Source organism: Ictidomys tridecemlineatus, chromosome 9, assembly GCF_052094955.1.
Source record: "Ictidomys tridecemlineatus isolate mIctTri1 chromosome 9, mIctTri1.hap1, whole genome shotgun sequence".
Lineage (NCBI taxonomy): Eukaryota > Metazoa > Chordata > Mammalia > Rodentia > Sciuridae > Ictidomys > Ictidomys tridecemlineatus.
This window is the reverse complement of record NC_135485.1, coordinates 106,952,450-106,967,245: the sequence shown is the minus strand read 5'-3', so window position 1 is coordinate 106,967,245 and position 14,796 is coordinate 106,952,450. Positions and strand designations below refer to the sequence as shown.

At 38.4% G+C, this 14,796-nt stretch overlaps 1 protein-coding gene and 1 non-coding gene across 3 annotated transcripts in view; both read right to left on the bottom strand.

The window, feature by feature from the left end:
- Positions 1-14,796, bottom strand: part of Unc5c (unc-5 netrin receptor C) — a 349,998-nt gene that overhangs the window by 9,016 nt on the left and 326,186 nt on the right. For both annotated transcript variants that reach the window (XM_005337567.4, XM_005337568.4), the window contains 2 exons: positions 11,850-11,999; positions 9,586-9,750 (listed from right to left, as the gene is read on the bottom strand). In XM_005337567.4, the coding sequence (XP_005337624.1) occupies positions 9,586-9,750; positions 11,850-11,999 (315 nt within the window). The remainder of the gene's footprint in view (positions 1-9,585; positions 9,751-11,849; positions 12,000-14,796) is intronic.
- Positions 4,012-4,118, bottom strand: LOC120892645 (U6 spliceosomal RNA). Its single transcript, XR_005737431.1, has one exon. It is a non-coding gene; the product is annotated as a U6 spliceosomal RNA (small nuclear RNA).

Sequence of the window (14,796 nt, the reverse complement as noted above, 5' to 3'; positions counted from 1 at the left end):
CCTTTGTGTTAGCTCCAACACATACCAGGATTTAAAGGACTGTGGTATGAAGCATAGAAGCATCCAATGGGAGTTGGAATACCTAAATGAATATCACAACCTGTTTCTCTTCTCCCCTCAGGCACAGAAGTCTTTCTGAAGAATAGGAGAGAGAGTTCCTGACCTCTAGGGGAATAGAGTTTAAAGAAAGGTAACCAGAAGAGTGATCTGAGGATGCATGGCAGTGCTTATTAAAGGATTTATGTTTGTGATAGCTGAATACAAGTCCCCGTGCTCATATTGGACATAGAAGGAAGTATGGATGGGTTGGTGAGGGGGTGCAAGCAAAGAGTAATCCCATGCTATTCCTACAATATTGTGCCATCACCTGTGTAGAGTCCTGTTTTCTTCCTTTCTGGACAATAACGACAGGGCCAAGGGAAATCTACCATACTCCCTAATATACCACCACCTGATTGTCCCTGGGTGGCAGTGGAGATTAAAGTCTGCAAAGAGAGAAGTCAGACTTTTGAAGCTCTGACTTGTGTCCCCAGAGACTCTCCTTATTACTTTCGGCCACAGAAACTCCCTGTTGCTTACTGTGATCCATCCTGCACATCTGCCTGCAGGGCTCCAACAATGGGCACCACTATTTCTCTGTCTTTTCTCCTCTTCTCTCATTAAGAAGTGTTACATACTCCTCCTCCTGCATCAGTTCCAACTCATAAAATTTTTTATTAATAAATACTAATTGTACACATTAATAGGGTTCGGTGTGATCTTTCTATACATGGACATGAGAGGTCTTTCCATCTTCTAGTATCTTCTTTGATTTCTTTCTTTAGCGTTTTTTAATTTCCACCTAGTTAGGTTTTATCCCTGGGTATTTTATTTTGAGGTCTTTATGAATAGAATTATTTTCCTAATTTCTTTTTCATTGAGTTCATTATTGGTGTATAAAAAAGTCACTGGATTTTGTATGTTGATTTTGTATCATACTACATTGCTCAATTTATCAGTTCTCAGAGTCATTTGGTAGAGTCTTCGATTCATATCACCTGCAGACAGGGATAATTTGACTTCTTCCCTTCCTATTTATATCACTTTTTTTCCTTTCTCTTGCCCAATTGCTCTGATTAACATTTGTATACAATGTTAAAATGAATAAAAGTGATGAAAGCAGATACTCTTGTCTCATTCCTGATTTTAGAGAAAATGCTTTCACTGTTTCCCAATTTAGTGTAATGTTGGCCATAGGGTAGTCATATATAACTTTTATCATGTTGAGGTATAATCCTTCAATACCTAGTGTCTTCAGAAATTTTATCACAAAGGGATACTGAATTTTATCAAAGGCTTTTTTTTTTTTTACATTTATTGAGATGATCATGTGATTTTTGTTTTTGGTTCTATTTAGGTGCTGTTTTGTATGTATTGTTTTCTGTATGTTGACCCATCCTTGCATACCTGGAATGAAACCAACTTGATTGTGGTGTATGATATTTTTAATGCATCACTGAATTTGATTTACAAGTATATTATTGAGGATTTTTGCATCTGTGTCCATCAAGGATGTTGGTCTGAAGTTTTCTTCTGTTGTTATTGTTGTATCCTTATCAGGTTTTGGTGACAGGGTAATACTGGCTTCATAGGACAAGTGCAAAAAAGTTTTGTCTCTCTATATTATAAGACAGCTTGAGAAACATTGGTGTTATTTCTTCTTTAAGACTCTTGTAAAAGTCGACAATGTACCTGTCGAATCCTGGGCTTTGCTTTGTTGCAAAATTTTTTTATAAATGATTTAATCTCATTGCTTATTGTTGATCCGCTTAGGCTTTAATATCCTCTTGGTTCAATTTTGTTAGGTTACACATGTCTAGAAATTTGTCTATATCTTCCAGAGATTTTCCATTTTATTGTAGTATAATTTTTAAAATAGTCTCTAATTATCATCTGGATTTCAGTGATAGCTGCTGTAATATCTTTTTGTTTCTAATTTTATTTTTTTCAGTATTCTCTCTTTTCATTAGTTTAGCTAAGGATCTGTCAGTCTTTTCAAAGAACAAAGTCTTTGTTTCATTGATTTTTTTTTTTTGTAGAGTTCTTTTAGTCTGTCTCTATTTCATTCAGTTCAGCTCTGATCTTTATTATTCTTTCTTCTACTGATTTTGGTTGCTTTATTCTTTTTTCTTAGGACCTTGAGATAAATCATTATCTGAGGTCTGTTTTGTTTTGTTTTTAATAGAAACGCTTATATCTATAAACTTCCCTCTTAGTGCTGTTCTTGCTGTACCCCCATATTCTGAGATGTTTTGTTTCCATTTTATTTCTTCTAGGAATTTATAAATTTCCCTCCTGATTTCTTCATTGACATGTTTGTTCAAAAGTATATTGAACATTCTCTATGTGTTTGTATAGTTTCTCTTGCTGTTGATTTCTAGTTTTATTCCATCACAGTCTGATAAAATGCAAGAAATTATCTTAACTTTCATGTGTTGAGATTTGCTTTATGGCCTAAAGTATGGTATATTTTGGGAAAAGTTCCAACAGCTGATGAAAAGAATGTATATTCTATAGCTTTTGGATAGACTATTATGTAGATGTCTATTAAGTATAGTTGATCTATAGTATAATTAAATTTGTGTTTCTTTATTGTTTTGGGGTCTCTCTGTAACTTTTATGTCCAGCTATGTTTGTGACATTTGGGCCATACATACTTATAATCATTAAATTTTCTTGATGAACTGTTCCCTTTTTTTAATATGTACTGATATTCTTTGTCTCTTTTGACTGCCTTTGGCTAGAAATATGTTTTGTTGGCTGTGAGTATAGCTACCCCTGATTGCTTCCAGATTCCATTTGCTTGAAAAATCATTTTCTATATTCAATTTCAGTTCATTTATGTCTTTGTCAGTGAGGTGGATATCTTGCAAGTAGCAGATTTTTGGGTCTTGCTTTTTAATCCAATCAGCTGGAATATATCTTTTAATTAGAGAAGTGAGACCATCTATATGTACCAATTATTTCATTTTCTCTTGTTTTTCTTTTGGCTGTTTAGAATAATCTATGTTCATGTCTTTCTTAAAGGTTTGTTGGCTTATGGAATTAATAATGCTTGAATCATTACCAATTATCATTTGTTTACTCTTCTAGTGAGAATTATTCTTTCCTATATTCTATGCTTGTGTTCATCTTGCTTTCTCTTCTGTGTGTAGGATTTTTAAAGAATCTTTGTAAGACTTATTTAATTGTCATGAGTTCCTTCTGTTTATGCTTATCTTGGAAGGCCTTTATTTCTTCTTATTATATGAAGGATAATCTAGTTTGGCAGTTAGTTTCTCTCAGAACTTGAAATTTATCATTTCATGTTCTGAGATTTAGAGTTTCTGATAAGAAATCTTATGTTGTTCTTATGGGTTACGTTTATAAGTGACTTGTAACTTCTCTCTTGTAGATTTCAGAATCCTTTCTTTGTTTTGTACTTTTGATAATTTAGCTATATTATGACATGGAGAGTTTTTTTTCTGATCATTTATGGGGTCCTAAATGCATCCTGTATACCTTGATATGCATATAAGATGTGATAATCTTCTGCTATTATTTCACAAATAGGTTTTCTATGCCTTTAGCCTGTATCTCTCTCCTTTGTCTACCCCTATGGTTTACACCATTTGTCTTACAATCATGTCCTATAGATCCTGTGTGTTTTGTTCATTCTTATATTTTTCTTCATTACCATTTGAATGTGATAATTTGTCAACCTTACCTTCAATATTATCTTCTTTCTTAGGCTTGAGCTACTCATGATAAGGCTTTAAACATGATTTGTATTTGAGTTTTTGAGCTTTTTATTTCTAAGATTTGCTTGGTCATTTTTTTAGAATCCATATTTCTTTATGAAATTGTTCTTTTATATACTTTATTCTCTTCCTTAATTCATCCAGCTCTTTATTCTTATGGCCCTTGAATTCATTGATCATTTTTACATCAGACTTTTGAATTATTTGGTATTTCATTCACTTCAGTATCTTTGAAAATATGTAATGCTTCATGAATGTGTGTGCCATAACTGCACAGAGGCCACAATAATCTTCTCTGTATTGTTCCAGTTTTAGTGCATATGCTACCAAAGGAAGAATCAGCTTTTCTGTTTTTATTCAAGATTTCTTTGGCTATTTGTGTTTCCATTTGAATTTTAAAATTGTTTTTCCTTCTTCACAGAAGAAGGTAATTGGTATTTTGATGGGGATTGCATTGAATCTGTAGATCACTTTGGGTAGTGTGGCCATTTTAATTAATATTAATTTTTTCATTTTTGTGTCTTCTTCAATTTCTTTCATTAGTGTTCTATTATTTTCATTGTAGAGTTCTTTCACTTCCTAGATTGGTTTTCCTATTTATTCTATTTTTGAGGCTTTGTGAATGGAATTTCTTTTTTTCTGATTTTTTCTTAGTTCATTGTTGATATATCAAAAAGCTCCTGATTTTTTATTTTGTACCCTGCTACATTACTGAGTTTATCAGTTCTAAGAGTCTTTTAGTGAATCTTTAGGATTTTATATCTATAGGATTTTACCATGTGCAAGGAGAGATAACTTTATTTCCTCCCTCCCTTTTCATTCTTTCTCTTGTGAAATTGCTCTGCCTAAAACTTCTAGGAGTATAGTGAATAGGAGTGGTGAGAGTGGATACCCTTATCTTCTTCTTATCTCAGAGGAAATGCTTTCCATTTTTCCATATTCTTGTGATGCTTGTTGTGGGTTTGTCAGTATAGCTTTTATTATGTTGTGATATGATCCTTCTACACTTAATTTGTACCACGAAGAGAAGTTAAATTTTATTAAATGTTTTTTTCTACATCTATTGAGATGATTGAGTGATTTATATCCTTCATTCTACTGATGTGATATATTATATTTAGTGATTTGCATATATTGAACCATCATTATATCCAGGGAATGAAACCTACTTGATTATGGTGAATGACTCTTTTGATATGTTGTTGAATTCTATTGGTTCATTTTTTTTCTTCTTTGCATCTATGTTCATCAGGGTATTGGTCTGTTTTCTCTTTTTTGCTATGTCTTTGATTTTGGTATTAGGATAATATTGGTCTCATAAAATGTGTTTGGAAGGGTTCCCTCCTGTTAATTATGTGGAATGATTTGAGAAGAAGTGATATTTGTCCTTCCTTAAAAGTTTAGTCCCAACTCTTCATTAAGCAGCGACAGATATTTTCATGACCTGTATCAGTGGCTCTTATTAGACCTCAGAGTTGGTGCGTGTAAAGTGAAGAGCCTAGGTCCAACACAGAGTAAGATCTTTCACAATTTCACAGTCTGACCCCAATCTTTCTCAGGTTGCCCCATCCTTAGTCTGACTTTATATGACTCATACTCTCAGAATAGACCACTCACTCTTCCTAGCACTATTTCCACGGGTGCCCTCTCACCTCTGTCTGGCATATACCTCAAAGCATGGCTCAAATGGCATCCTCCTCCTTGGAGGCCTCCTAGGACCCTTTCACAGTTCTTCTGCTTTCCTCCCATTCTGCCCTGTGCATTTTCTTGAACTTGTGTATGACTTCTTTGATTTCTCAAATTTTGTGAAGGTGAAAGAATTTTTGTCATTCTTAGGACTGCTGTGATCCCTAGCATTGTGTTCTGAACATGGAATCCACTCAATATTTGTTGAAATGAGAGAAAATATATATTTTTTTCCTGGTATAGGACATAGAATTCCACTCATGGAGTAGTGTGTTCATCTTTCTTCCAAATAAATGTGACTAGTGGGTTGATTCTTTTTTCATTTTTAGATCCTGAAGTTAAAGGGCAATTAAAAATAGGCCTGGATCTCAGGATAGTCTGCTTCCATATTCATGTTGCTCCCCTTTTCTTGGTGAGTAAAGAACCATCACCATTTATGTAGGTGTTAACATCCTGAGCTCTCTAATCCTGGCTACTGTCTATATTTCTTTCTATGTAGACAAAACAAGCTCTATAGGGCATAATTTCTTGTCTCTCTTCCATATGGCTGACAATAGCCTTGGAGATAAAAAAAAATATATGTACATTTACATTCAAATTTCATCTAGTAATTTCTTTTACTGTTAGTTTTTCTATTACTTCCAGGTAAAAGTAGAGATCACTCTCATGGAATGCTTATTACAATAATTGTTTATGGTATTGGTACCATCTGTCTCTGATGTTATGTTTCTCTTAAACATATGATTTTTCAACATTAACCAAACAGCTGCTATGGGTGATGGCACATATTTCAGGGCCCCACACGTTCTAAGCATATGCTGTACCACTGAGCCCAACCCCCAGCCAGACCTTGAATTCCCTAGGCCCAGGTAACCCTCCTGCTTCAGCCTCCCAGGTAGTTAGGATGATACTTGTATGCCAGTACACCTGGCTTCTCTTTCTAAAATCACTCAGAAAAACTAAATTTTCCCAATTTTGAGGAGGTTATAGAAAAGCAGGTTCTAGAAAAGAGATCTAAATAAAATGGCTATAGCAGAGTAATATTACATTGTACATTTTCAATATTCTTGTATATATGAAAGTGCTCTGGATCAGCTGTTCATAAAGGTTTTAAGATTTAACAAATTTATCTGGAAAGCTGTTATCAGATAACTAACATCTTAAAACATTACTTTTCCATTGTCCAGAGACATGAGCTGAGCAACCTGTGATAAATAAACTTGGGACATATGCCATCTTCTTTGGGAGCTAATTTGCTTCTATTTACTTGGTACTATGTAGAAACTGAAAGGGAATCTGAAGCTAAGGTGATGAAGGATTCTGCAGATTTGGGTGGCAGAGCTAGTCTTAGAACTGGTTCCCCTAACAACAGTGAGAATGGTGGCCATACCTTAAGCACGGGCTCTGGGTCAACTTTTGTCCACAGCATTTATTAACACCCACTCACCTAGTTTTCACAACATGCCCAACATATATATTACTATACGATTTAAGCATTAGGAAACTGAGGCCAGAAGGGGTAAATGCCCATATTCTTCTAGAGCTATCTACCTGAGAATTTACTACAATGGGTCTTTGTCTATAGCTAAAACTGAGAAAAGGCCTGAAAAAAACTATAAGTTTCTTTCTGTATACCATTTATTGCCTTTGTGGTGTTCTGGCTATTATTCATCCCACATCTGTCTAAAATAATTTTTTATTTTTTTTTACATTTCGGTATTTATTCATGCCCAATCTTTCAGACTTCCAGACATTTTCATTCTTCAACTTCATCTCTATATAATGAAAGTCAGGAATCTTTGGTACAGGAACCAGAGAGGTTCATGCTGTATGTCACCCACAGGCTGGTCTCCCTAGGGTGCAACAGGTCATCCATCTGCCAGTGAGGCCAAGGCCTATGTGCTTTATAGTAGTGCCCTTGGTGGTGGAGGAGGGGCAACATATTCCAGACAAGGCAACTCATTCTTGGGAGGTAGGACATTGGAATTGGAGCACCAGTCCACCTGCCACCTTGCCCTGTGACCCTAGGAAGGAACAGAATTCAGAAGAAAACAACTGCAACCGGAGCCTTTTCTCCATTTGTTTATGGTTTATCAGTCACACTGGATCCCCTCTCACAGTTTTTGGGTCTCAGGACTCCCCATAGTCCTTTGTTCATCAGCTCAAGGCCTCAGGCTCCAACCTCAGTACAAGATCTCACACCCTCCTCTGTGTTCCCTGACCCTCATTCAAATGCTAAGCACATGGTGGGACTGGTGACCCAGAAGGAGAGTCAGCAGAGTGCCTCTTAATCCCCAAAGTCATCCTCACTCTGGTCACTTCTTCCTTCCTCAGTTACATGTTCTTGTCTGTCTCACATGGGTAATTGCCTCCAAGGAGACTGCAGGGCTGGCCTCTGAGCTGACTGACACTCCGTTGCAAAAGAAATCATCTTTCCTCTATGTTGGCACAAGAAAGAAAGTCCTTAAATTGTGATCACACTATGCAAAAGTGTTCTTTCTCTGAGAGGAGATGGTGGGCCCGAGCAGGGGAGAGTGCTGAGCAGCTCTCTTTCATTTATGGCTGCATCTGATCCACCTTTTCAGCCCACAGCAAATGTTCCTGCTGAACAGAACGCAAGCATCAAAGGACCAGACCTCCTCACCCCCCTCCCAAATTCCTCAGCCTTTGTTGTCACTGGAGCTGGGTGGCTATTGAACTTTGCAGACCTGCTGGGCCTGGAAAGTGAAAACACCCTCCGGAGCCAGCAGGGGTGGTGCAGTGTGCCTGGGAGATAGGGCTGTGCATCCAAAGGCCCTGGCGGTTGCCATGGCACCCTGACACCGAGATCATTCCTTATGAATGTCACTGGGGTCTGTGACTAAAGTTGTTTATGAGTCAAAAGTCTCACGGAACTACAGGAGGAAAGGATGACCGCACCATGGCAGGCTGTGGGAAAGAAGGATGGAGTGTGCCGGCTGAGCATGATGGCCTTTAAATAGGACATGTGGAGCAAGGCGCGCCCAACAGGCTGACATCTCATTCGTCACTATGCATGAGACAAGTGAGGGAGAAGTAGTATTTTAAATCATATCCTGGCCTGCCGAAGATGTGAAATACGACAGTCCCGTGCTTTGTGGCTCAGCAAGCAGCGTGGACTCATCTCTGAGAGGCCCCTGAGAGGCTGCCTCCTGACCGCTTCCCTTATTCTTTTTTCCTTTGTTCCTCCAGCATGAAGGGTTACCAGTTTTCAAACTATCGCCTTTGGATCCAAGGGAACACATAAGGTCACAGGCACCTCCTCTTTCCTTACAGAGAAGTTTTAAATAGCAGTGATCATTGTTATGGCCATCATATGGTTGCATAAAGATGCCCAACTGAAGTGTGTGAAAATCATAGCAAAGAAAGGCAAAAAAAAAAATGACGGCTACAGGGGGAAGATATGTAGATTGCACTATTATTTCTGAGACACTTCCCTACCCTGGGAAAAGAACGTCTCTCTTGATACTTGGGGAATGATGTTATGAGAGATTTCTCCTTACAATATGAGGAAAGAGCAGGAAAAGAAATGGGGGTGCAGAGGCCTCACTCTCTTCCTCCCACTTAATGGGACATAAGGGCAAAGGTGTGTGTATATGTGGGGGGGTCCCTGAAAAAGAACCAGAAAGGGAAGAGGGACAGATGGAGGACGTGGGACACTTGGGGGAAAGTTAACGTGTGCACACTACTTAAACCTTGCACTTGAAATTCAGATCTGTTTTAAAGAAGTTAGAACATGATGCTTAAATCCATGTCACAAGAAATGAAACTTGAAAACGAATTCCCTGTTATATACTTTTATGGATCTTGCTCCCCGTATGCATTGAAAATATTATCCTTTGAGCAAGGGAGACTTGTAGAAAGCTTTTGAGGGCCATGGGAAGAAAGGATGACGACTCCCCAGCAGGCTGGGGAGAGGAGGATGGAGTTTTCTGGGGCCCACGTATTCCCCCTCCCCTGGTTTGCTAAGGAAGATGGTCTTCCCTTTGGACATGTGCAGCAAGACAAGCTGAACGCGCTGACAGTGAGACACGTCTTGGTCCCACTCCGCCTCAAGGGTCCCTTCCACCCCCAGTATGTGTGATTGACAGGAGCTTCTTACCTCTGACACGGTGCAGTTCAGCTGGAAGATCTGCCCTTCTCCTTCCACCTGTCGTACACAGAGTTTGCAAACCAGCTCCACTGTGTTCAGGCTAAATCTTTCCAAAGTGAAGGTACAGTGGAGGTTTCTTTGAGACCCACTCCAGATATGGTAAAAAGGAATTTCCTAAAGAATATGAAAGTGTTAATCACAAATGAGGGACTAATTGTACCTATTAGACACTCAGCAGGCAGGTACTCGTCTCAGTATTCCACACAGAGTACCTCACTTAACCCTCATAATAGCCCTATGTGCAAGTAGGTCCCCCTTTCACATGAAGAAACTGAGGCCCAGAGAGGTCAAATAATTCATTCACAGTCACACAGCTAGTAAGTGGCAGAGTTGAGATTTGATCCCAGGAAGTCATCCTTCAGAATCCACATACCTGACCAGTCTGCCACAAGTCTCTCATTTACAAAAATAAAAAGCCATTGTAAATGATATTTTTTTTTATGTTTAAAAATTCCCAAAATAAAATCTACACACGCCATCATTGCTCATTAAAAGGAATCCCTGCCGTGACATTCCGGAGAATAGCAAAGAAAGCCCAAAGGAGAACGTGCTGACACTGTTCTCTTTCATGCCTCTGTCCTTCCTCTGCGCAGGACAGGGGGCAGCCAAAATTCCCTACAGTTGAAAATTGTAGACTCATTTAGCTGTCCCCGAAAAAGTCCCTGGCCTAAAAAACACCAAATGTCTAACAGGTATTAATTCTCTAAAAGTTTGAGCACCTTAAAGAACCCATCTTAGAATCTTGTTTCAACAAAGTTGATTGATACATTAAAAATTGGAGAACATGGTGATTAAGGGCAGAGGTTCTGATGCCAAATCCAGTATAATTGACAACATCCTGCCCTTGTTGATTTGCTAATTCAGGGCCAGTTACTTAACCTTTTCACGCCCCAGTTTCCTTATCTGTAAAAGAGTGGGCAGTGGATTACTTAAGTCATGAACCTGCTAGGTTCACCGAAATAAGCCAAGTGCATAAGAGAGTGTTTGCAGGATAGTAAGTGTTTTCAGTTATGATTATACCAGGGAAATTGTTTATGAAAGGGAAGAATTGTGGAGTTTTAAGAATGAAGAAAGTGAGCAAAGGAAGAGATGTTATGGGAAGTCAAAGCCTCATCTAACAGGGCTGAGCTATGGGTAAGGGTGAAGTCTGCAACCCTCACCCAAGCTCCTGTTTGTTAACAAAGGAGTAGAATTGCTTCTCTTAATCTATGTGTAAGTACTTGACATACGAAAGTGAGAAGGGAGAGAAAAGGAAATTCCAGTCCTTCTAGTTATGTTCATTGACTTATTTCGGGAACTAGCCACCAGATCAGCAGCAACACTGGGGTTGGTTGGATTTGCATGTGTGCAGATGTGGATTCACAGCTTTTCTGACTGCGTCCACATCTCATGGGCAGGGTTGAGATCTGTGGTCCATCAGGATATCAAGTCTCAGAGTGCACAGGCTGACTGACAGAGGAGGAGGTGAAAACCCTGGAGTCCTGCCATTTTTCCACAGGTACCTCCAATGAGATGAACCAATATCTTTATACCTGTGACTTAATAAAATCCTTACTTTACATGCCATTTCAATTCCCAAATTGGGGTTCCTTCTAAGTTTTCAATGTAAGGGTACTGTCCTAGCAAGGCTGAAGACAAATTTGTGTCTCAAGGGGTATGATGTCCTCTATTATTCCTATGAGTGCCTTTGAAGTTGTTTTAATTCAATGAATTCCCTATGAAAATTAATTGAAATAAAATTGAAGTGCTCTTATTAATTAAAAATATAACAAAGGTAATATAATTATAAGGATAATTGTTTTGAAAAGCATTCCTTCAAATATGCCTATCAGCTATTTTATGAAAATCCTGAATGATCCCAAACTCTTTTTTTTTTTTTTTTTGGTACTGGGGATTGAATCCAGGAGTGCTTAACCACTGAACCATATCCCCAGCACTTTTTAATATTTTATTAGAGATAGGGTCTCGCTGAGTTGCTAAGTGCCTTGCTAAGTTGCTGAGGCTGGCTCTGAACTTACAATGCTCCTGCCTCAGCCTCCCAAGCCGATGGGATTACAGGTGTGTGTTACAGCACCCAGCAGATCCCAAACTCTGGATGAAACAAGTACTAACATAAAAGCATTTTCAAGAAAGGGGGTTGGTTATGCCTACATAACTTTGGTTATTTTTCTTCTAGCTGTCTCCAAGCCTTTAGTTCAGCATGGTGAACTTACCTGATATTTAGCCAGCAATTTGCTCTTCCAGAGGGAATGGGCAACGTCATGAATGGATAGGCGCAAATTGTGGGTACTTCCTTTAAAATGAAGTGCCTTGGGTTCCTCCAGAAGCTGTCCTCCCATCTGTCTCTCAAGTTGTAAAACTTCCTACAATGACATACCCCAAACCAAGTCACATTGTATAATTGTCTCACTTTTATCTGTCCTTTTATTAAAAGTGTGTTTCATCTTTGTGCCTCCTGAGCAGCAGCCCTGGTTTCAGCAACAGCACGAGCAGCTACTTCTATAGCCCTGACCCCCACACTGAGGCCCATGCCATTTTGTATGGGACTGGGCCCTTCTAACAAACTGTTTCTGCGATTTATGTCAAATTGCTGGGAAGCAAGTGCAGTTCAGTCTGCCTTTACCAACTGGCAAGTGGATTATTTAACTAAATAAATAAAAGGAAAAATACATAGAAAATATAGATAAGTAGATACAAAAAGTAGACTTCAATTAACTTTCAGGGAAATGGGAAAATAATTAAAACATGTGTTGGACTGATAAAAACCAATGAGCCAACAAAAATTTGGAATGCATTTTAGACATTTAGTTTGAGCTCTTGTTTTCTTTATTGGTGCATATTAATTATGTAGAATAGTAAGTCTCAATGTGGCATAGTCACACATGCACAGAACAGTTGGATCAATTTCATTCACCAGTACCTTCCTCTCCCCTCCTCTCTTCTTTCCCATCTCTTCCTTCTACCCTGTCTACCTTCTTCTCTCATGACATCTTTTTCCTCCCTCATTCTTCTTTATGTACAGAAATAAAAAAATTTTCGATTAAAATGATTCTCTGCATAATTACCAATTATCAAAAGTAAATAGAAGATATTTACTTTATGTTCTATTTGGAGAAATTTTGATACAGATTAGCAAGTTTTTTTAACTAATTACTCAGATTAAAGTTTACCCATTACTCAGATTAAAGTTTTAAAAGAACAACTCATTTTTAAGAATTGTGCTGATGAATTAGCCTCCTTACATCAAAGAAAACATTCGACATTTGGTTTTTTGGGATTGACTAACTTCACTTAGCATTATCTTCTCTAACTCTATCCATTTACCTGCAAGTAGACGAACTGTAGATAGGGCAGAGGGGTTGGAGGGAAAAGGTGGGGACATGGGGTTAGAAATGATGGTGGAATGATCATTATTATCCAAAGTACCTTTGTGAACACACGAATTGGTGTGAATATACATTGTGTACAACCAGAGATATGAAAAATTGTGCTCTATATGTGCAATAAGAATGGCAATGCATTCTGCTGTCCTATATAAATAATAAATTAATTAATTAATTTAAAAAAAGAATTGTACTGATGAAAAAATTTGCTCCATAGTTTACTTACAGTATAAAGATATAACTAGAAGACAAATTCTATATCTACTTCCATTTCTCAAGCTTGTTAATGGGAGTTAATGAAGCATTTCCAACAACAGCTGCAATTATCCACACAGCAGCATGCCATAAGTTACCAGTGAACAAAACATCCGAGTTCTCCCTTCCTGACCAAACTGTCCCCCTGAACTTTACTGCTCTTACATCTTAAAGGTTTTAGTGACAAAAGATGCATAATTTGTGTCCTTTTATAAAAAAAATCAGGATCAAAGAAAAAAATGGATTTTATGAAAAGTCAAAATATGATATTTTTTCAGTGATATTTTAATAGAAAGGGAGTCAAGAACACATGTGTTCAGTAGAATACCTCCTGCATGTACTGGGAATCTATCAGGGTAAAAAGTACATCAGATGGGTCACAGTAGAAGTTCCAGTAAGGAAACTAAACTGACAGCAGAAGCATATGTACTTTGCATTTGTCGAATGAATGGTAACCCACACACAGGCCCAGTAAGTGCAATGCTTATCAACATCATCAATGAGATGCAAACAGCTCATTCAAGCTGCTGCTTTGTGGGGTAACCTTCCATCATCTTGGGACTAGGCCACTATCCTGGACAATGCAAGCTGCTAACGGTCCTATGGCGTAGGGAACACTAGGGTAATGTGGAATGCGGGCTCCGTCAGGGAGTCCTCTAATTAGTGTCTAACTGAAGTGATGAGGCAACAGCACCCTCATGTTGAGAAGCGCGTGGTTCAGCTGCCTGACAATATTGACCTGCTCTTTCCTGTGGCTGGTGATGAGATGAGTAGCTATTACTTGTGACAGGAGACTGAGCAGTCATGCGGCCACCCTGACACATATGTTGTGTCACTGTGCCCTGACTCTGCTGTGTCTGCACTAGCAGGTCTCAAGGGTCCCCAGTAGGCCACACAGATCCACCCAGCTCAGAGTTACCCATGGCCCACCAGAATGCCCTTCACAACACTGCACATCCCATTCCTTGACAAGAATCTGGCCATGTGGAAATCGAGAAGAAGAAGAAGAAAAGTGAGGGTTAATTGCAGTTTCTTCTGCTTCAGCAGGAAGGCATAATGAGCTTATGTTGATCATGTTTGGTGTCTAGTTAGCATAATAGAGAAAGCTGATGTTCCCAGTGAACCTGGCACCTGACAAATTCTAAAGCCAAAATGATGTTTGTTTATAAGCCATTAGAAGAAAAGAAACATAATTAGAAATCTTTGAGATTACAGTCATGCCAATCAATCAGTTCTAGCTTCTTTCCAGTATGCCCTAATTACCTCATCAAGACGTCTAAAGAGCAATCGATAGTAATTATCTGATTACTATAGATCTTCATTACATCCAAATTATCTCCCTGGGATGTCTAAAAGAAGATGCATTGTATTCTGGGAGGTAATTGTACCCAACAATGTATAATCCACACCCTATCCCTACAATCAACAAAGACTGCCAAAGGATACTAGGGCATCATCGGTTTTCTTGTCAGGGGGACAACTGGAAAAAAACCCTTAACTGCCTATTGGCTATGACCTTGAA